Source organism: Pongo pygmaeus, chromosome 4 (assembly GCF_028885625.2).
Source record: "Pongo pygmaeus isolate AG05252 chromosome 4, NHGRI_mPonPyg2-v2.0_pri, whole genome shotgun sequence".
Lineage (NCBI taxonomy): Eukaryota > Metazoa > Chordata > Mammalia > Primates > Hominidae > Pongo > Pongo pygmaeus.
The window spans coordinates 154060689-154082920 of NC_072377.2; the positions used below are offsets into that span (position 1 = coordinate 154060689).

At 46.8% G+C, this 22232-nt stretch overlaps 1 protein-coding gene across 6 annotated transcripts in view; it reads left to right on the plus strand.

Annotated features, from left to right (window-relative positions):
* Window positions 1–22232, plus strand: part of AFAP1L1 (actin filament associated protein 1 like 1) — a 68357-nt gene that overhangs the window by 14536 nt on the left and 31589 nt on the right. For 2 of the 6 annotated variants that reach the window (XM_063665269.1, XM_063665271.1), the window contains exons 1-7: window positions 1675–10757; window positions 12091–12219; window positions 12857–12940; window positions 13719–13816; window positions 15002–15110; window positions 18907–19005; window positions 20002–20213. In XM_063665269.1, the coding sequence (XP_063521339.1) occupies window positions 10655–10757; window positions 12091–12219; window positions 12857–12940; window positions 13719–13816; window positions 15002–15110; window positions 18907–19005; window positions 20002–20213 (834 nt within the window). In that variant the 5' untranslated portion in view covers window positions 1675–10654. Of the gene's footprint in view, window positions 1–1674; window positions 10758–10797; window positions 10913–12027; window positions 12220–12856; window positions 12941–13718; window positions 13817–15001; window positions 15111–18906; window positions 19006–20001; window positions 20214–22232 lie in introns of those variants that run through there. The other 4 variants (XM_054488281.2, XM_054488283.2, XM_063665272.1 and 1 more) reach the window with 3 other exon arrangements.

Consider the following 22232-nt stretch of genomic DNA (forward strand, 5'->3'; position numbering starts at 1 on the left):
GTCCAGGAAGGCTGGATCAGCCTCCCGGAGGAAGTGGCATCTAAACCAACTCTCAGAGGATAAGCGAGCACTTTCTGGGGTGTGGGGGAGATTTTAGATAATCATATCATCAGCTTGGCATGCATCAGGGACTTCTCTAAGCACTTTATGTAACACCTCACTGGATCCTCACAACAGCCCTGTGAGGAATAAGTATTATTATTATCCAAATTTTGCGGATGTGGAAACAGACACAGAGAAGTCACTTGCCCAAGGTCACACAGCTACCAGGAGGTAGCAGTTGGAGAACAGATTATGCAGAGGAAATACCACAAACAAACAGCACCAGGGTAGGGTCTCAGATATTGCAAATAGGTCAGAAATAGTAAAAAATAATTTTTAAACTCTATTGAATAGAACAAAGCCAACCACATACTCCTATTAGTGTAGCCTGTGGCATCTGTTGATGATTTTCTGATTCCTTGATCACACTGAGTTTTCTGCAAGCCGATTGTCCACCTAATGCTTTGCTTTTCTGAATGAGGTGCTATTCAGTCCCTTCTGAATTCCAAATGAGTTCCGTTGTTTGATTGGAAGTGGGAGGTAAGAGGATGGCACATTTATATTAATCACAATTTACTGATTTATAAAACTTCAGTATACAGGGTGCTCCTGCTTCTCATCAGCATCATCAGCCTTGAGTCTCAGAACAGACCTGTGGAGGTAGGGAGGGCAGTTATGATCACCCCACTTTGATGTTGAGGAAATTGAGGCTCAGAGACACACAGCGACTTGCCCAAGGTCACACAACCAGTAAGTGTGGAGCTGGGGCTTGAGCCCTGAGATTCTGGCTCCAATGCCTGTGTTTTCTCCAGAGCACCAAAACACAGTGCACTGTGGGAGGTGGAAAGTTTCCAACCCTGGCTCCTGTGGCCTCTGGCAAGTTTAACCTTGCTAGGCCTCAGTTTCCTGTCAGTAAAACTGGGATAAGAGTTCCCACCATATAGGGTTGCTGCAAAGAGCAAATGAGGTAAAGGCACTGAGTGTTAGGCACAGAGAATATTCCTACAATGGAATAGTGTGTAACAGTCAAAATGAATGAACACTATGACAAGCAACAATATGGATAAATCTTAGCAGCATAATATTAAAAAAAGTCACAAAAGATTACCTACAGCACTATATATTCTTTTAATAAATTTTTAAACTAAAAATTTAAAATAATATTTTCAGGAGTACATCTGGTTGTACTAAAACTATATACAGGGGAAAGCAAGGACATGGTGAACACAGCATTCAGGATGATAGTGAGATTGGGCAGGGGAGGCAGGAGGGCGGGATCATAAAGTTAGATGTAAGATATTGTCAAGATCCTGGCTTTTGCTTTGAATGGTAGGTTTGTGTGTGCTTACTCCATTATCAAAAATAACTACATAAATAAATAACTAAATAAAAATATGGCATGCATGGGCCAATAATGAGAGTATCTCATGAAGCAAGGATTAGGATTCATTTTTGTCCACCTGAGGTTCTATTTTTATTTATTTATTTATTTGAGATGAAATCTCACTCTGTCGCCCAGGCTGGAGTGCAGGGGTGCGATCTTGGCTCACTGCAGCCTCCGCCTTCTGGGTTCAAGCAATTCTCCTGCCTCAGCCTCCTGAGTAGCTGGGACTACAGACATGAGGGTTTTTTGGGTTTTTTTTTTTTTTTGTATTTTTAGTACATGTTAGCCAGGATGGTCTCAAACACCTGACCTCAAGTGATCCGCCCACCTCAGCCTCCCAAAGTGCTGGGATTACAGGTGTGAGCCACCTCACCCACCCATGAGGTCCTATTTTTTAAAAGAAGTAAAAGTGTAAGGCAGTGTACCCATCATATAGGAAGTATTCAATACATGTTGGCTTTTATTATTAGATAGCTTTATTATTATTGATTATATAACCCACATACCCCTAGTCAGAGGCTTTGCTGTCAGCCCAGGGAGGTTGGTGAGATGGGTCCCCAAACTCAGACGTCTCAAAAGCAGAAATCCCCAGCCTCACCTAGGCCTCAGGCCAGACATCCGACCTGGTGAATGAACAGCAGTTGGGGAATGGTCAGAGGAGCTCACTGCTGGTTCCAGCAAGCTTTGCAGGTAGGAGACACCTATGAAAAGAAGGCCAGAAGGTATGCTAGTGCTGCGATTGAAAGCTTAGGCTCTGGAGTGAGGTCTAGGTTTGAATCTTAACCTGCCAGCTGTGTGCCTTTAGACAAATGACTGTGCCTCTGAGCCTCATTTGGCTAATGTGTAAACACAGGCAAAAACAGAACCTACCTCACAGGGTCATTATGAGGAGTAAGTGAGGTAATCCATGCAAAATGCTTAGCACAACATCTGGAACATCACTTTAGCACTTGAAAATGCTACCTGCTTTTACCATCAGGCATCCCAGATTACTCCCTGGGACTGCTCTGCTTCCCCACGCCATTGGTGAAGGAGGCGGTGCAGGACGCTGGATGCGGAAACAGCTGCCATCTTGTGTGAGGAGTGCGCGTGTGTGTCACAGTTTTCCACTTCCTCCTGGACCCATTTCCTTTGTGAGCTCAACAGGGAGGAATCCGCAGACAAAGGAACAATTCTGGGAGAGCCCAGTCCCACAGCCAAAAGCTGTTTCCTCAGAAGCGAGTGGCCTTCCCCTACCCTCTCCTGTGTGGTCTGGAAATGCCTTGGGGAGAAGAAGCTGTGGCTTCCCTGGAGGCCCAGAGCTGAGAAACAAAATGCCCCAAGTGACGGCCCTCCTGGTGGAGGACGGGAACCTGGGCAGAGCTGATGCGAGTAAGGCCATTGAGGATGTGGGGCTTCCCTGAGCCTGTCACCCTAGCCTGACTCCTGGGAAGAGTGGCACCCAGAAACTCCCCATGACCACCCTGTCTTCCTGAAATAACAGTGCGTCAAAGAATGGTGCTCTACCATCTCTAACAATAATCCCTACGATTTACCAGCCTTTTCCCAGCCATTCTTCATTTCCCCCTCACACAAACCTGTGCATGGGCTTTCTAAGCCCCTTCTTACAGAAGAGGAAAATGATTCTGAGGGGGTTAAATAACTCACCCAAAATTACATACTGGCAAATGGGAGGAGTTAGAGCCCAAACCAAGTCCTCCAAGTCCCAAATTCTTCCCACTATTTTTTGCCTTCTCCCTTTTTATGAATGCTTTTGTGTTTCTATCCTGTGGAGTCAAGTTTGTACTATTCTCTTAAGCATAAAAGGATATTCAGTTTCCTGCAATCGCTGTAATTAACACACACAAAAGTCTTCCAAGGTGACCTCACTACCCGTGCCGTCCCTCACATAGGGGCTATATTTAACTCTTGGAAAGTACTAAGACGGAGGCATTGGCTTTGCAGCTGGGTTTTTTTTTTCTGCCCCTTTGTCATTCTTTTCCAGCCCGCATGTACAGTGGGCTTCCCTATCCAAGCTGGGACAACAGGAAGTGTTTGTCTTAGTGATAAACAATGCGAGTCCAACCAGTGCCGTCTCTTCTACATTCTGCCCACTGTTTGGCCTTCACTTGGACTCAGAGAAGTGCTTGTAAATTCAGAGGAAGGAAGGGAGATGTCCTGATAGCCCCAGCTGGGTAGATTTGCAACAACTTGGAAGAGTCTGTGGGCAGGGGAAGGAAAGATTTCTCAACCCGGGAAGTGAAGGGCAGTTCTGCCAGCCTCACCTGAGGAGCTGGTGACCTCTGCAGAGTAAACCCAGAGCTGGACACAGACAGAAGAAGCATCCTGAAGGGAAACTGGGTGAGGCATAACAACTAGATCCTGCAGTATTCTCATTCTAGCATCCTCAGTTTCCACATGTGTAAGTGGGGTAATCCACCTTATTGTAAGACTTAATTTATGGGCCGGGAGCGGTGGCTCATGCCTGTAATCTCAGCACTTTGGGAGGCCGAGGCGGGCAGATGATGAGGTCAGGAGATCAAGACCATCCTGGCTAACGTGGTGAAACCCCTTCTCTACTAAAAATACAAAAAATTAGCCAGGCGTGGTGGCGCGCGCCTGTAGTCTCAGCTGCTCAGGAGGCTGAGGCAGGAGAATTGCTTGAACCCGGGAGGCGGAGGTTGCAGTGAGCTGAAATCGTGCCACTGCACTCCAGCCTGGCAACAGAGCGTGACTCTGTCTCAAGAAAAAAAAAAAAGAAAAGAAAAGGCTGCTCTTCCTTTCCTTCACCCTACCCAAGCACTGAGCTCACATCTGATCAGCATGCTGCTTTTCTTTCCAGGGTGACTTGCCTCCCCACTGGTACAGTGGGTCATACCCCACTGATATGCTCGTTTGTTAAAACACAGTATGCAGAAAGTTAACTCTAAAATCATCATCAGAAATGTTCAAAGTAATGCACTGGTTCTTTCTCCAGAATAGGAGCCTTTATGAGATGGAAATTGGGTCATTTTCCTTTGCATAAGAAAGGAAATTTGAGTAAATCAAAAGAAAAATTGTAGGCCATTCATAAAACCACAGTCTCACAGTGGTCTTTTTCCATTTTTAAATGGTGCTAGTTGCATTTATTCTGACTTTGAAAACAAAGAAGGATAAGTTATCTTTGTGATCTCTGTAAAGAGGCTGGTCAAATAGTGAGGTGGGGAAAAGAGAAGTTGTGTATTTTCCTACGGCTTTGCATTTAATGAATTTGTAATTTGCAAGCAGTTTCCAAGCATTTTTGTACGTTCCATTTTTGTACATTTTGTACGTCTGAAAGGTACACAGGAATGAGATCATGAGTCCAAGTGCCCAGCACTGGGCCTAGTTTGATAGGAGCCAGTACAGGGTTTATTATTCTTGTGACTTGCTGAAATTTAATTACTCACTTGTCTTTTGTTATGAACTCATTATCTTTGTGATCTCTAAATAAATCTGACCTTCTGAGCGCTAGTGTCCTTTCTGGCTGCAATAAATACCTCTTGCTTTTCACTCAGGCTGCATCAGGGGTGTGAACCGGGTAGCAAGTGGTAGTACTTTTTATTGGTAGCTTAATTTCTGCTATCTAACATCTTATTTTGATTTCAGTCATATGGGGAGGAGTGAGGAGAAGATAGAAAAGTGATCTTACTCTTAGTTGGGCACTCACCAGGAACAATAAGCACTTAACAGCCTAATCTTAGATATATTTTAAATAGGTTTCTAAATTTATTTGAAAAACTTTTTTGCAACCCAGAGAATAATTATCCCTCATCTTGGGTTTCTGAACCTCTGTCTCACTTAAAAGATTGAAAACTTATAAACAATGATTAGTCCATTTCTTCCTGTTGTATCTTTTTCTCATCATTGGAATTCACTGTACCTCCCTAAGACTCAACTAAACCAAGCAAGATAGACAGAATTTATTTGTGATTCTAAATAAACTGGAGACATATAGACAGTTCTGTCCTGATGCCCGAGTCTGCCAAGAGCAAAGACAGGAGATGGGGGCAGCTTAGGAATTGAAAACAAAATTTTTCCTGACTGGGGATAGCAAGCACCCAGGATTCCTGGGTTGTGTTACTGCCCCTCTGTCTAGAAGATATTGTCTCCTCACCTTGCATGGAGGGGGTCCTTGGAATGTGTGCACTCTGAGGGAAGGGGCTTCGCCAGCTCCTTTTGCCACAGCCATCCCAAGCTCAGTGTCAGAGCCAGAGCCATGAATAGTTCACAGGATGAGGCTTGCAGAGCCCCACCATGCCCTCTTGTCCCTATACCATCCTCCTTTGTGCCTACCACTGCACCTGAAACTCCATGGGGCGATCACAGATGAGTGAAGAGAGCAGCCATCGAGTGCCTGAGCACCATACACATCAGTTCATTTCATCTTCACCATGACCTTGTGAAGCAGCTACTGTGATCACCCCCACTGTTTGCAGATGAAGCATCAGAAGCTTAGGAAAGTTTAGAAATTTCTCCCAGAGGCCCACAGCTAGAAAATGACAGAGCTGGGAGGGGAGCCCAAATTGTCCAAGCCTGTGCTTTTAGCTGCTCTTCCATGACTTATCTTAAGCATCAAGCTTTGTGTTAGTATTGTGTGAACTTAACACAAAATACTTTTTCCCCCAACTGGTTGTGTGACCATAACTAAGTTAAATAACCTCTTGGACACTCGCTTGCTACATGTTTAATATAAGAGGATTAGACTAGGTGATCAAAATATTGTATTCATTGAGTAAATGTTCATTGGGCATCTACTGTGTACTGATTGAGACACAGACCCTGTCCTCCTGGAGCTTGTTACAACTATAGCAAATCTGTTCCTAATGCTATCTGATCAATACTGTGGAGTCTCCATAGTTGTGGAAAGTATTAGAAAATAACAACAATGACAAAACAATATGCGATATGGCTATCATTTAGTGAATGTTTGTTCGAAGCATGGTGCCATGCAAAGTACTTCACAAGCATAACCTTACCTAATTTTCCAACCCTATGTGGTTGGGATCCTGTTATTCTCATTTTGCCTATGATAAAACCAGGGCTCGAAATTTCTAATGTGCCCATCATTGCACAGCTCAGAAGTGGCAGTGCAAGAATCCCAATATACATGGGTCCGACACCAGAGCCCTAGCCACTGCACTATTCTAAGCAAGACTTCATGCTCCAGCTATTTGTAATTTTCAGGGGCTCCTAGTCCCACCTTGACTCTCAGTTATTTCAGAAGAGGATAACTAATGATATTTTTTTAAGGAATAGGAGAGGTTTTCCCACATTCCTTATGTCCTCTGTAGCATATTTTTTCTGGTGGAGTATTTTGCAGAGGTTGAACCTTGGACTGCCCGCATCAGAATCACTTGGAGTATTTGTAAAAATCCAAGTTCCTGGATCCAGGACAGGCCTACCAAATTAGGCTTTCTGGATAGGAGGTCTGGGAATGTGCATTTTCAACAATCCCACTGGAGGAATCTTTTCTTGCTAAAAATTGAGGTTACTGTCCTGTTGGTATATATGAGCCCTAACAGAATCACTTGTCATATGCCTTATACCCATATGACTTCTCCAGTTTAAATTCTCTAATGTTTTAAATCTCTGTGGTTTGAATTCTCTAAAATTAAAGATGAAGCTGTCATCAAACTTCTGTATTCACTGTGATTGAAAGCTAGCTTCTTAGGATGAGCTCTGTATTGTTCTGGAAGAGCCCAGCACTGGCTGAAAGGTTTCTTACATCCATGATGTATATCGGGCTTTCTCTGGGATGAGATCCCTGCTGTTAATTCAGGTATTTGCTTTCAGTGGTCGATTTTTTTTCTATGAGATCTTTACAGTTGAAGTTCTGAAGTTCAAACAAGCCCAGTGGGGAGAGGGCCTTCACGCAGGAATTTCAGCCTCATGGTGAGGGTTTCCACCCACAGGTAAAGGTATCCCCAGATCAGGAGCCCCATGAAGTCATGGCCCAGAGCCCTCCACTGGAGGGCTGTGAGAGGAAGCCCAGTATTCACATCTGCCCACCTCCCCCCAGCCCCAGCCTGGCCTCCTGGCCTCTGCTGCACTGAGCTGGGCTGAAGTCTTCTGATGGAGCATTCAGGTGTGGGGTCAGACAGGCCAGGGATGCTTACTGGCTGAGTAACTTCACTTCTCTGAGCCTCCATTTCCTCCTTTGTAGGGCACTGGAGGATTAAATGAGATAATGTGCATTAACTGCCCAGCACAGGGTAACTGCTCAGCTCCAGCGAAAGACTTGCAGGTTCAGTGCAAGCTGTGCTTTGCCCCATGGTTCCCCTCCCTCTTCCCCCTGCTGCCTGCCAGATCCATTCAGGTCGCAGAAACCCCACCAGGACTGGCAGCCCCTCATTCTCCATCTGCTTCTCTCAGATGCACTCAGTCCCTTTCTTCTCCTTTGGTCTGTTTGAACTTTGGTGATCAAATCTCAGTTAAAGGAAGAGCACTCAGATGTCAAGGTCTCATGTTAAGAATCCCATCAAAGACCAGGAAGGAAACAAAAAAGGTATTACAAAGCTTGGGTGCGAGAGCTCAGGTTTTTAAATGCAGAGCACTCATGCAGAACCAAACTGTTCTTACTTTAGAAACAACTATAACAAACCTTAAATTAGAAGCAGTAGAGCATTTAGAAGCCAGAAAGCTGCCACACCCATAGGCATTTACTGATAGCAACAAGAAATTGCTGGAACCTCACAGCAAAAAGAAAGAAAGAGAGACAGAAGGAAAGAAAGAAACAAAAGAAGGGAGAGAGGGAAAAATAAAAGGAAAAAAGGAAAAGAGGGAGGGAGAATGGAGAGAAAGAGAGAGGAAGGGAGGGAAGTGGGGAAGGAGGGAAGGAAGGAAGAACGGGAGGGAGGAACAGATTTAAAAATCCCAAAAAGTTTTGCAATCATTAGTCGTTCATTGGGGGGCAGCAGTTTTTAAAGTGTAGCTAGGGATGAGGGAGTTGCCTGGGCAGTCCCCAAGATGTTTTCAGGGGGTTTGTAAGGTCCAGGCAACTTCTATATAGTAGTAAGACATTATATACCTTTTCACTCCCATTCTCTACAAGCTTACAGTGGAGTTTTCCAGGCACAACCTGTGGTAAAGGGGTAAGTTTGAAGGCTAGTGGGATAAGTATCTGTGTGTTCTTGTGTTTTAAAGATTTTTCAGTTTTAATGTTAATACAATAAATATTGATAGATACAACCTACATAAAACAAAAGCAATTTGGAGTCCTCAACAATTTTTTTTAAGAAAGGGTTTTGCTCTGTTACCCAGGCTGAAGTGCAGTGGCACAGTCACGACTCACTGCAACCTCCTCCTTCCAGGATCAAGCAATCCTCCCAACCCCAGTCTCCTGAGTAGCTGGGACTACAGGCACATGCCACCACTCCCAGCTAATTTTTTGTATACTTTTGTAGATGGGATTTCGCCATGTTGTGCAGTCTGATCTCAAATTCCTGAGCTCAAGTTATTTGCCCACCTTGGCCTCCCAAAATGTTGAGATTACAGGCGTGAGCCAACACGCCTGGCCCAATAATTTTTAAAAGTATAAAAAGACCCTGATACCAAAAAGTTTCAGAATAACCGGTATAGGGTTAAACAGCCCAGTGCACCCCTGAGCCATAACATCCTGTGGGAGAGCAGAGAGGTATCATGTGCTTTTGAATGTGAGTCGTGGCTGCAGGGCCACAGGAGGGCTCCCAGGCCACCTGTGGCTGCCTTCTTGCATCTGCCATGGCCTCCCTCGTGAGTAATTACCTGTGAGGGAATACGCATGTTTGTGTGTATGAGACAGAGAGAGAATGCTCTTTGGGACAGTTGGAACAATCTCTTATTCATTTTTTCTAAGCCCCGCCCAGGGGCCAGGCTGACACATAAGTAGTTCTCAGTAAATGTTTTGGAATTGAATTAGCCAACATTTAGTGTATGTATTAGTCTGTTCTCATGCTGCTAATAAAGACTAATAAATAAATACCCGAGACTGGCTAATTTATAAAGGAAAGAGGCTTAATTGACTCACAATTCATCATGGCTGGGGAGGCCTCAGGAAACTGACGATCATGGCAGAAGGGGAAGCAGACACATCGTTCACATGGTGGCAACAAGGAGAGATGCCAAGAAGAAAGGGGAAAAGCCCCTTATGAAACCATCAGGTCTCACTATCACAAGAACAGCAGCACCTCCATGATTCAGTTACCTCCCACTGGGTCTCTCCCATGATATGTGGGGATTCTGGGAGCAACAATTCAAGGTGAGATTTGGGTGGGGACACAGTCAAGCCGTATCAGTGTGTCTGTTGAGGGTGCTAGAGAGGTTTGTTATTCCATTTGAAAAGATTTCCTTGAAAACAGCTAAAGTTTGGCTAAAATGATTTTAAATAGTTACCTGCTTTAAAGAGGGAAACATATTCATCCAGAACCTGTGTTTATGTGATACGGCAGGGCCCAGGCCCTGGAGGCAGCAGGACCTCCAGGCACCTTTCGCCTGGGCTCTGGAGGCAAGCAGTGACCCCCCAGAGCTGTGCCACTCTGATCCCTAGGGATCACACAGACTTGGAATCAGTCTGGCTCTGCCTCTGAAGCTGTGCCACTATCCCATAGCTGCCACAGCCTCAGCGTCATCTTCTGAAAAAAAAAAATGCATCCCAATAGGACTGCTCATAGATGTGCCCTGGGTATTGGATGGAAACACGCACAGAAAGCCCCTCCCTTAGCGCCCAGCAGCTGAGAGTGCACATGAGATAGGAGCTGTCCACATCAGCCTTCAGCTCATTGTCAACGACTTTGGGGTGATGATGGATTTTGCCACAGAGAGACTGCGGCATCATGTTTTCCTAACAAGGGTCACTATCTATACATAAGATTTATATTTAAAAGAAGGTCCTAGTGTGGTCATCTGTTCATTCCTGTCTTGTCAGACACGTGAAGAGCACCCACACTGAGCAGGCCCCAGACCAGATGATAAGGAAGCAGAGAGTCACAGTCCAGTCCACGCCTGCTAGAGCCTCACAGCCTGCCAAGGGAGGCAGGCACTCAGGGATCAGCACAGATCAGTGTAGTAAATTCTTCAGTGACAGCAAGAATAGCTGATTTGTGGTGAGCATTCACTCGGTGCTGGGCAAGGCCCTTTGCATGCCTGGTGTCATTAATTCTCACAGCCACCCTATGAGGCAGGTGCTGTTATTATCCACCCCCTTTACAGGAGGAAACTGAGGAACCCATAGGTTAAGTGATTGGCTAATGAATGATAGAGCCTGAATTTGAACCCAGGCGATCTGGCTCCAGGGCCTGTTCTCTTCTGCAAGGTGCTGTATCTCCTCCTACACCTCCAGGCCCTGCAGCTCCAGGTCAGTGTCTCCTGTTTCCTCAGGAGGGCCCAGGGTGGGAACAGCACGTGGAGTTAGGAGTCATGGCTGGAGCTGAAGTCCTGGCTTTTCTTGCCTCTGTGTAACTTCAAGCAAGTTATTTATCTTCTCTGAGCCTTAGTGTCTTCATCTAAAAGGTAGGGGTGATCATGGGACCTACTTCAAAACTTGTTGGGAGGAACAAAGAAAATACTGTGAGTCAATGTATCTCTGTGGTTAAAAGAAGAGAATGAAGAAAGCAGCTTCACTCTAGGCTCTGCTAGCTGTGTGATCCTGGAGAAGGTATTTAACCTCCTGGAGCATTAGTTTCATCCTCCATGTAATGAAGATAATAAAATGCTTGATATATGATTTAAATGAGACAATAAAATGTAAAAGGGCTGAATATAACTGATAATGATTGTTCAGCACAGGTTAGCTTCTGTTATCATGCCTAAATGCTTAGTGGGTTGCAAAGCAGGGCAATACTACTGTGATGAAGCTGGTCTTTGGCTCTAAGGCAAACCAAGTCCCAAGTTACTTTTCAGGACAGGGAGACATCAGTGACATCATGGTCTTGGCACACTGAAGTCCTTAAAGGACTCTGTGCTCTAGGATCTTGCAACTCAGATGGTCCAGGACCACCAGCATCAGCTGCAGCTGGGTGCGGATCAGAAATGCAGAATCTCGGATCCCACCCCACACCTCCTGAGTCAGAATTTGCATTTTGACAAGATTCCCAGGTAATTCTTACACACACTCAAGTTTGAGAAGCATTGGCGTCACGTGGAAAGAAAGAATGGCACTGATAACATGGAGTGAGAAGGGTTAATGTTTAGTTTGGCTGTGGCCAAGGCACTGGAAACAGAAGGTTCCAGAGATTGAAGCACATGAACTGATGGGACAGGAAGACTCTCTTTCCTGCCTGTGTCCTGGATGGCCAGGGGCTCCAGCCTGAGACCTGTGCTGAGCTTCGAGCTGCAGTGAGAAAGGACCCTGGTCAAGCAAAGCAGAGGGCAATCTGGGGCAGAAGGAGGCCTGAGAGCCTCTGCTCGGGGCTGCCTGAGCTCAGGGTTGCCAGGTGAGCCCAGGGAGGTCCAGTCCTTGGGCCAAGGCCATCTGAGGTAGAGTGGGGAGACCCGGAGAAACACCACAGGACTAACTGAGCAGGACCCTCTGACGGGAGCTGGGTGGCAGGTGTGGGACAGCTGAGAGCCCCCAGGTCTGCTTGCACACCCGGACCTGCCCTCTGACCCCTGCCGCCCAACTCTAGGTGGTGGGGGGCCGAGCTCCCGGGCACAGAGCTGTGACTGTGCCCGTCCGCCTTCCTCCGCAGTGCTGGAGCAGCTGCTCCCAGAGCTCACCGGGCTGCTCAGCCTCCTGGACCACGAGTACCTCAGCGATACCACCCTGGAAAAGAAGATGGCCGTGGCCTCCATCCTGCAGAGCCTGCAGCCCCTTCCAGGTCAGCCGCCAGCAGCCTGCCTGGAGGAGCTCCACTTATGTAGGACAACAAAACCTCCCTTCACTTGACTCAAGAACATGCAGGAACCCTCTACCTCACCCCCACCCCCAGGGGCTGCCGCAGGAGGAAGGCTAAGCCCTGGACACAGTGTCCGTGCATTCCATGCGAGCTCTTGCCCAATGTCCTTGTCCACTGGGACCCCACCTCCCCACCGACAGCCCTGGCTGTGCTCTTTGTACTCCTTCACCCCTGCCCTCCACACACACACAGAACACACACACTCACATAGAACTCACACACCCACATACCCCCCACACTGACCTACAACATACACACACAGCCCCTCACACACCCACCACACCTGACACATGACATGCACACACCCTAGCATATGCCTGACAGCCCCAGTAATCTGTTTCCATACTGGGCTTCTGGGCATCCTTTTACTTGGAGAAAGAGATCCTCAATAACAGTGTAAAAACTAAAACAAAGTTTGAAAACCAGTGAAATAATTTAGGACTTGAATGCACTTTGCAAAGTGAGCACTGTGTCCCATGTGGGCTAGAAGTATGAGTGGGATGGGGGAGACCTGGTCCCTCCTCCTTCACAGCTGGTGTGTCCTCCTTCTTCCTCACAGCAAAGGAGGTCTCCTACCTGTATGTGAACACAGCAGACCTCCACTCGGGGCCCAGCTTCGTGGAGTCCCTCTTTGAAGAATTTGGTAGGTGACCCTCTCCCAACCTCAGCTACGGAGCCATCCCTCTTTCCCTGTGTGTGCAGAAGGGTCCCCCGACTGGGCTGGGCCTGGCTCTAACATCGCATCATTAAGTCGCTTTGGGCCAGTCCTTGGCCCGTCTGGGCTCTGCCAGCTCTGAAAGTCTAATCAAAGTCTGCATAGGAATAGGAATTCAGCTCAGAGACTTGAGGAATGGTAGGGATGACCATGCAGTCCAAAGAAGGCATGGCACATTAGGGTGTTTCCTCGCCGGCCACTCCCAGGTGATTGCCACTTGAGACACTGGGCTGAGCGGTGCAGTGGCTCAGCAGAAATGATAGCTTGCGTGGCTGCCACAGGCATGGGAGCAGCTGAGCTGGCTGCATGCAGAGTACCTGCCGTCCTAGCCCTATCCTGAGGGAAGACAGCTCTGTTCGACACAGAAAGAAAGCTACAGGCCTTGGTGAGAGAGTTTTGGGGACTCATAGACTTAGGGAGCACACTGTGCCTTTATAGCATAACCCTCAAAAATTTCCAAAGTACCAAAACAAGTATGATTTTATTCAATCCTCTCTACAATCCTGGAAAACAGACAGGCAGGCATCATTGCTGCCAGCGTACAGATGAGTTTCAGAGTCATAAGTCATTTGCTTAGGGTTACTAATGGAGGGGTGGTGGAGCCCGACCTCACACTCAGGCTTCCTGACCCCAAATCCAGCCCTCTTCCCCTGGGCTGTGCTGCTCATCCTTGGCTTTCTTTGCCCAATGGCCTGTCCCTCTGTAGACTGTGACCTGAGTGACCTTCGGGACATGCCAGAGGATGATGGGGAGCCCAGCAAAGGAGCCAGCCCTGAGCCAGCCAAGAGCCCATGCCTGAGAAACGTGAGTCATGGCCTGGGTTCCCACACCTCAGGGCCTCTGTCCCTCTGGAGGAGGCAAGGGAAGCTCTCCCCTTCCCACTGGGTGCCCTCCTGGCGGTTCTGGACCCTGTTGTCTCTCGGGTTGTGGGTGAGGGCACAGGCAGCACCGCGTGAACATTTCAATGGCCTGTGATGTACTCACTATGTGTTTTTTTCCTTATTTATTTTTATTTTTATTCTTTATTTTGCCACCTTCCTGACTGGAAAGTTACAGTGTTTGTGCTGAGCAGGGAGAATGTGGTGAACTTATCTGTGCCCTCAGGCCCAAAGGACGTCACCAGCCCAACTTCTGATTGCATAACATAAGCCGGGCTGTGGAAAAAGCTCCGGACCAGGAGTTGGGTGACCTCTGCCCGCCCCCGTGACTCTGCTGTGTAGCCTTGGGCGAGTCGCTTCTCTTCTCTGAGCCTGAGTTTGTCACCTACAGAATGAAAGACTGGACCAGATATAGGATGCCCAAACTTGGGGCCATGGAATTAGAGCAAGGGGCTCATAATCACAACAAGCTTTGTCTGTCAACGGCAGAATTCATTGTTATCATCACCAGCAACAGTACCAGTCACTAACAACTTACCATGTCCTTTACATGCTGACAGCAACTGAATGAGGCTGGCACGATTGTTATCCCCAGTTTACAGATGAGGAAACTGAGGCTCAGAGAGAATGAGTGATATGACCCATGTCCCACAACTCACACATGGCAGAACTTAGCTGTAAAGCTACGGTTCCCCTGGCCCGGTGGCTCAGCACTCAGCTGCGGGTGGTCCTGCCTCACTAAAGAACAGGCCTCACGCTTCCTTGTCCTACTGCACCTCGTGTGTGTGTAGACGTGGTTACAGAGTAGTGCAGAACTCACAGTAGCTTCTGGTAATTCTGCACGTGCTCAGTAAAAAGTATGACTACTACTGTTTGGCAGTCCACAAAACTCACAGACATTCCAGGGGAACCCTGATGATTAAAAAAATTGGGGTAAGAATCACTGGATAAATATGCCCTCAAGTTTTACCAGCTCTGTGGCTCTATTAAAAGGTATGGCTTCACATTCACACTGCCTCCTGCCTTCTGCGAGCTCCTGCCTCCCTCTCCCTCAGCCTCCCTCTCCCCACCCTGCTCCACTCCCCTAGTCCTCTTTTTTGTCCCCTTGCAGGCGGCCGACCTGCCTCCACCGCTCCCCAACAAGCCTCCCCCTGAGGACTACTATGAAGAGGCCCTTCCTCTGGGACCCGGCAAGTCACCTGAGTACATCAGCTCCCACAGTAAGTTCTGGTCCCCTTGGTGGGGCTGGGGACTTCCCCTCCCTGAGAAGCCAAATTTAAGTTCCTCTGTGTCCTGTGGGAGCTGGAACTGCAAGCCTGTCACCCTCCCAACCATGTCACCATTGGCTGAGGAGAAGCTGCCCTGGGCACCTGGCCTCTTCGGTGACAGCCTGGGTGGACCAATATGTGGGGCCCCAGGGGCTGGGGGCTTAGGTTCTAGTCCCAGATCTGTGTGGCCTTGGAAAATCCCCTTGCCCTCTGGATCTCTGTTCTTCCACCCTTAAAACAAGAAAGAGGAACCAGACACACCGTTTCAGTGTGCTAGGAGGCAGCTACACAGATGACCACCACTATACTGTTCCCCCTACTAAAACTGCTAACCCAAGTGCTCCTCTTGAGTGGGTGGTGAAATTGTTTCAGTAGAATGACATCCTACAGGTGGGTTAGGTTATCGAGTCAATGCATAAAATAAAAAGCACGTGGTCTAAACCAGAGGTTGTCAGAGTAGAGTGGGGGTACCCAGGAGTTCATAAGATGATGTAGGCAGAAATATCAGAAGCTTTACTTCTATTTAATTCAACATATCTTTTAATAAATTCCATGTGAATGTTTTGTAGTATTTATAATCTGATAATAGCATATTTGTAAAAAAAAAGTTTATATATACATATATAACATATAAAAATAAACATAAATATATGTATATATTTTTACTAGTAGGTGGGCGCAATAAAATAATTTAGTGGACACTGGTACAAGTTACCATTGAAAATCCCTTAAACTGGCCATAAAGGAGAGTCTTTGGTCTTTTCATCGGCTTCCTCCAGCATTGCAACACATGGACGTTCTTTTGAATGAAGATCAGATGAAGTCACTTGTTTGGGTAAAAGGACTTAACGTTACATATAAGAAACTATATCCTAATGTTTGGATGTCTCAGCATGAGTATTTGAATTTGTATAAGATAATGTTTGTGTGATGCTGCTCTGTCATTCAGCAGCACAGTGGAATGCTCTCCAACCACCAAAAAATAATCAAATTTCTAAAATGAATTCTGATCAGCAAAGACAGATTGGTTTTATTATGTCATTGAAAACATCAAACACAAAATACTGCGTACAACAATTCCATTTGTTTTTTTAAATAGGGTGTACACAAACACACATACACACACACACATATACACACATGCATGCATCCGTTTTAACAATTTTTCGAGGATATGCAAGGAACTATTAACAGAATTTTCCTGCGGGAAATTAATAGAAATATGGGTGAAGGGAACATATTTTTTTCATTCATACTCTTTTCTATTACTGTTTGTGCTTTTTACCGTGGCTGAATTTTTTTATTGTGGTAAAATACACATAAGATTAACCATTTTCACCACTTCAAGCTGTCCAACAAGTGGCATTTAGTACATTCAGTACATTCACAGTGTTTGCAGCCATCACTACTATCTAGTCCCCAAACATTGTCATCACCCCAGAAGGAAGCCCATACCACTAAGCGGTCACTCCCCATTCCCCACCCCAGCCCCTGCTAACCACCAATTCACTTTCTGTCCATATGGATTTGCCTATTCTGGACATTTCACATAAATGGAATCATATAATCTGTGGCCTTTTGTGTCTGGCTTCTTTCACTTAGCATGTTTTCTAGGTTCATCCATGTTGTAGCATGCCTCAGAACTTCTTTCCTTTCTATGGCTGAACACTATCCCACCATACGGATAGACCACATTGTGCTTATCCATTCCTCAGCTGATGGACCTTGAGCTGATTGCACCTTTTGGCTATGGTGCTTGGATCAGGTAATCCACAGCCCTCTTCAGCCTTGATAGTCTCAGGTTCTGTGTTATCGCAAACAGCTGTTGGGATGTAAAACAGGCAACTTTATTTTATACATTCAAGGACAGGGAACAAAGTGCTGCTGGACCTTGAATCCCAGGTCAAGCCCATTGGCTATACGGGGCTCCTTCACCTCCCCAGGGAACTCACTTCCCTCTCAGACAGGGCAGAGAAGACACCTCCCAGAAGCAGCTGGAATCCTGGGGCAGAAGGAAAGGGAGGGCTTCAGGAAGGGCCGGGAACCTTGTCCAGGGAGAGCACGCCAAGCCCATCAGGGAGTATCCTTCCTCTCGCTCACAGCGTCCAGCCCTGCCAGGTGTCTGAGTACTGTGTCCCCATGCCCCCTCACCTCTCCCTACTTCACACCTCTGGCCCTGACACCCCTGTTCACCTCCCAGGAGATGTCCAGCGTCTGAGGCCTCAGGGTGCCTGCTGGAAAGTGGGCTCCGAGCCTCACTTGGGAGATAGAACTGGGTGTCCCAGTCACTGGGAATGTCAGTGCTGCCGTCTTCAGGAAACAGATGCACAGGAGGGGCTAGGAGCCCAGAGCAGCATTCTGAAGAGCAGTGTGCTGTGAGAGTGAGTTGGACTGGGTGAAGGAAGGCTTCCTGGAGAGGGGATGTGCACCATCCCCTGAGCTGGCACCCTCAGTTCTGATCCAGGCTCTGTCACCAGCAAACTGTGTGTGGCTTGTTTCCTTGTCTGTAAAATGGGGCTGATATCTACCTCCCTGCCTTGTGGGAATCAAAGGAGACAATCACAGTAATAACAGCTGGCACTTGTTTAGCATATTGTGTGTGCCAGGCACTGTCCTAAGAATTGACATGCATCGTATCACTAAGCCAAGGTGGGAATTGCTCGTGTCACTTTCCAGATCAAGAATCTGAAATACAGAGACTTTTCTTTTTGAGGTCACTCAGTAAATGATAGAGATAGGATTTGAACTCAACTCTGATTGATCCCAAAGCACATGCTCTTAACCATCTGAACTTCAAAGTATGTTCCAGGGACTGCCTGCATCAAAATAACCTTTTTAAAAAATTGTTGAATAAATTTTTCCCAATTCATTGGAGTCCAATATATTTTCTATTTTTATGGATGTTTAGAATTTTCGTATTAGTCATTTTTTAATGCAGATTCCTCAGCCCAGCCCACTCCAATGAACCAGAATCTCTGGAGATACAGCCCAGGGGTCTGCATTTTCAAACAACTCCCAGGTGATTCTGATACAGAATACAGTTTGAGACATCCCACTAACCCCAGCACTGCACCGTACTACCTCCCAGCTCCAAATGGGAAGGTGTTGTGAAAATCTGCACAGGTAGTTGTAGTCACTATTATGCACGATATTATTATCTCCTCTAGTCCAGTTCTTTCTTTGCAGTCCCAGAGGTTTAGAAGGAAGTAAGAGGAAGGGCTGAGGTGGAAGAAGATTAGAAGGGAGAGCAGGGAGGGAGGTCTCAGCCCAAGCAACTGGTACATTGCTCCCTGCAGTGCAGAAATCAGAGCTGTGACCAACACAACACACACACACACACACACACACACACACACACAAACACCATGCACACATGCAATGCTCTGGGGTCATTAAGGAGGAGCTGACCACTCACTGCCTGAGAAAGTCAGAGGAAAGATCTTTGATCTGGGTCTTGATGGATGAGAAGTCCTCTGGTAGAAGACAGAGGGCACAGGGAACAGCATGAATACAGGCCGGGAGGTATGACAGCCCGGGAGGGCAGTTTCTGGCGACAGGAGCAGAGGGACTGTGGGGAGCTAGAACAGATGAGATGCAGAGAGGAGACCTCACACCCTGGCCTGAGCTGCTCAGAGTGCCTGCTGTCTCTTCCCTGAGGAGGAGCAGGGGTGTCAGGGTCTCCCCCAGTCCTGGCCCCTGGAGTCTGCCTGCATTTCTCCAAAGTGCAGCTCTTTCTGACAACCCACAGATGGCTGCAGCCCCTCGCACTCGATTGTGGATGGCTACTATGAGGACGCAGACAGCAGCTACCCTGCAACCAGGGTGAACGGCGAGCTTAAGAGCTCCTGTAAGTACCAGGTGGGCGTCCAGATGCTGGGCAGAGCTTCTGCCCTTGCAAAGAGCAGGCCTTGTCCTGGCCCTTAGCATGGGTGTGCCCACCAGCCCCTCACCCAGACCATGGTCACTAGAGAGGCCCCAACACCCTTGTTTTGGGTGACCCCAGCACTCAGTGGAAAGACCACTGGAATGGGAGTCAGGAGGCCTGGATCTAACCCTTTCCCTGACTTTTGATAACTGATCTTAGGTGAGTAATTTCTTTTCGCTGAGCCTCAAGTTTCCTTATCTATAAAATGGAGATTTGCTGGGTTATTGTGAGAATAATCAGAGACAACAGATGTCAAGATGAAGGGGTAATGACAATAGCATAAATTTATTGAGCATTTATTGGGTGCCAAACACTTGGCTAAACACTGTCCATGCATTGGTCTTCAAATAGCCGGCTGAAGTGGGTACTGTCATTTATTATGATCATTTTACTGATGAGGACACTGAAGCTCTGAGAAGGGAAGTAACCAAGATCGCAAAGCAAGGGATAAATCGGTACAACAAAGTGCAAAAGTAGGGGCCAGCCAGGTGTGGTGGCTCACACCGATAATCCCACCACTTTGGGAAGCCAAGGCAGGTGGATCACCTGAGGTCAGGAGTTGGAGACCAGCCTGGCGAACATGGTGAAACCCCATCTCTACTAAAAATACAAAAATTAGCCGGGTGTGGTGGTGGGCGCCTATAATCCCAGCTACTTGGGAGGCTGAGACAGGAGAATCGCTTGAACTCGGGAGGCAGAGGTTGCAGTGAGCCGAAATCACGCCACTGCACTCCAGCCTGGGTGACAGAGCAAGACTCTATCTCCAAAAAAAAGTAGGGGCCTTAGTCATTACCAGTGTCATGCCTTATGCCCATGCCTTCCTAGCCTCAGGCCCCAGTGCAGGGATCGCTGCAGAGGGGTGAGAAGGTGCTTCCCTAGGATGGCACAGTGATGGATCTTTTCCCATGACGCCTGCAGATAATGACTCTGACGCAATGAGCAGCTCCTATGAGTCCTACGATGAGGAGGAGGAGGAAGGGAAGAGCCCGCAGCCCCGACACCAGTGGCCCTCAGAGGAGGCCTCCATGCACCTGGTGAGGGAATGCAGGATATGTGCCTTCCTGCTGCGGAAAAAGCGGTTCGGGCAGTGGGCCAAGCAACTGACGGTCATCAGGGAGGACCAGCTCCTGGTGAGTGGTCAGCAGCAGCCATGTGCCTTGGCTTCACATGGACTTGCATGTGGGTGTGTCTCTACATACATGCGGATATGTCTGCCTTGGGCATACCCGGATTGACTTTGTGCACAGAAGCTCAAAGCCCCCATGCTCCCAAGATCAGGACTTTCCCCACTGGAGCAGAATTTAAACACACACACACACACCCTGTGCCTCTCTTTCTCTCTCTCTCTCTCTCTTAAATTTAAAGACCTGGGCTAGGCACGGTGGCTCACGCCTGTAATCCCAGCACTTTTGGAGGCCAAGGCAGGTGGATCACTTGAGGTCAGGAGTTCGAGACCAGCCTCGCCAACATGGTGAAACCCCATCTCTACTAAAAATACAAAAAACTAGCCAGGTGTGTGCCTGTAGTCCCAGCTACTTGGGAGGCTGAGTCAGGAGAATCGCTTGAAACCAGAAGGCTGAGGTTGCAGTGAACCAAGATCATACCAGTACACTCCAACTTGGGCGACGGTGTGAGACTCCATCTCAAAAACCAAAAAAAAGACCTGATACAGGCTTTACCATGTTTTTGTTTTGTCCAAAAAACAGAATTTTTTATCACTTTTAAATTTTTGTTGCTTTTCATTATGCAAGTAAATGTGCTTATTTATAAAACTAGAGAAAAACAAATGAAAAGTGATTTTAATAAAAACTATTGACCAAACGTCAATAATTTCCTTGACCAAGAGATAACCACTATCATAATAGCTTTAGTGTACACATTTCCACCCTCATTTCCATACATCTGTCTTTTATAAAACGAATCCCCTACAAAACTCAATCGTTCTATTACTTGCTTTAAGAAGGGTTTTTTAATATTTACCATCTCTCATCCTATCATTTCATAAAAGAAAGAGCATCTTTAATTACAAAGTAAGAGGATAAACATAATTTCAGAAAAAGAATAACTTCTCTCCCCAGAAATCCGTTGACAAGCCTTGCCCAACATGAATGCATCTGAAACATGACCTTTTCTCACTCCAGGGCGGCACTAGTCCAAGGGACATGACCAACCTCTTTCCATTCCTACCCCTTCTGTATTTTTCTCCACATATTGCAGTAGCTAGGACCTCAAGCACAATGCAAACAGAAGTGGGAGAGCAGGCATCCTTGTCTCAGTCTAGAGCTCTAAAGGGAAGTCACTGTTAAGGCTGAGTATGGTGGCTCATGCCTGTTTTTCCAGCACTTTGGGAGGCTGAGGCAGGAGGATCACTTGAAGCTAGGAGTTCAAAACTAGCCTGGGCAACAAAGCAAGACTCCGTCTCTACCAAAAAAAAAACAATGTTTTTTAATTAGCCAGGCATAGTGGTATGCACCTGTAGTCCCAGCTACTCAGGAGTCTGAGGCAGGAAGATTGCTTGAGCCTGGGAGTTTGAAGCTGCAGTGAGCTATGATCACAGCACTGCACTCCAGTGTGGGTGATAAAGCAAGACCCAGTCTCTAAACATAATAATAATAATAATTTACCATTCAGGATGACATTTGCTGTGGGTTGTTTGTGGATGAAAATGTTCCTTATTATTACATTAAGGAGATCCCTCTATTCTTAGTTCACTTAAATGGATGCTGAATTTTATCAAATACTTTTTCTAGCTCTATTCAGATAGGTGATTTTTGGCCTTTTTTTCTGTTCATATGATTAATGATACGGTTGATCTTTGAATGTTAAACCGCTCTTGCATTCCTAGAATAAACTCCACTTGGTCTTGATGTAGCTGCTTTTTATATACGTCTGGAATCCAATTGCTAGCATTTTGTTCAGGGCTTTTGCCATTGGGTTATGAGAGAAATTAGCCTATAATTTTCTCTTTTCGTAATGTCATTGACTGGCTCTGTCATGAAGGTAATGCTGGGCTCATTAAAAAAATGGGGAAGTGAGAATCATTATTCGTAAACTATTGACTTCCCAAGGCCAACCCTCCATCTCTGTTAGAATTCTGTCTCCCAAATTCCTGCCAGGTAGATTTTTAACTGGCTTCCTCCCCAGCCAGC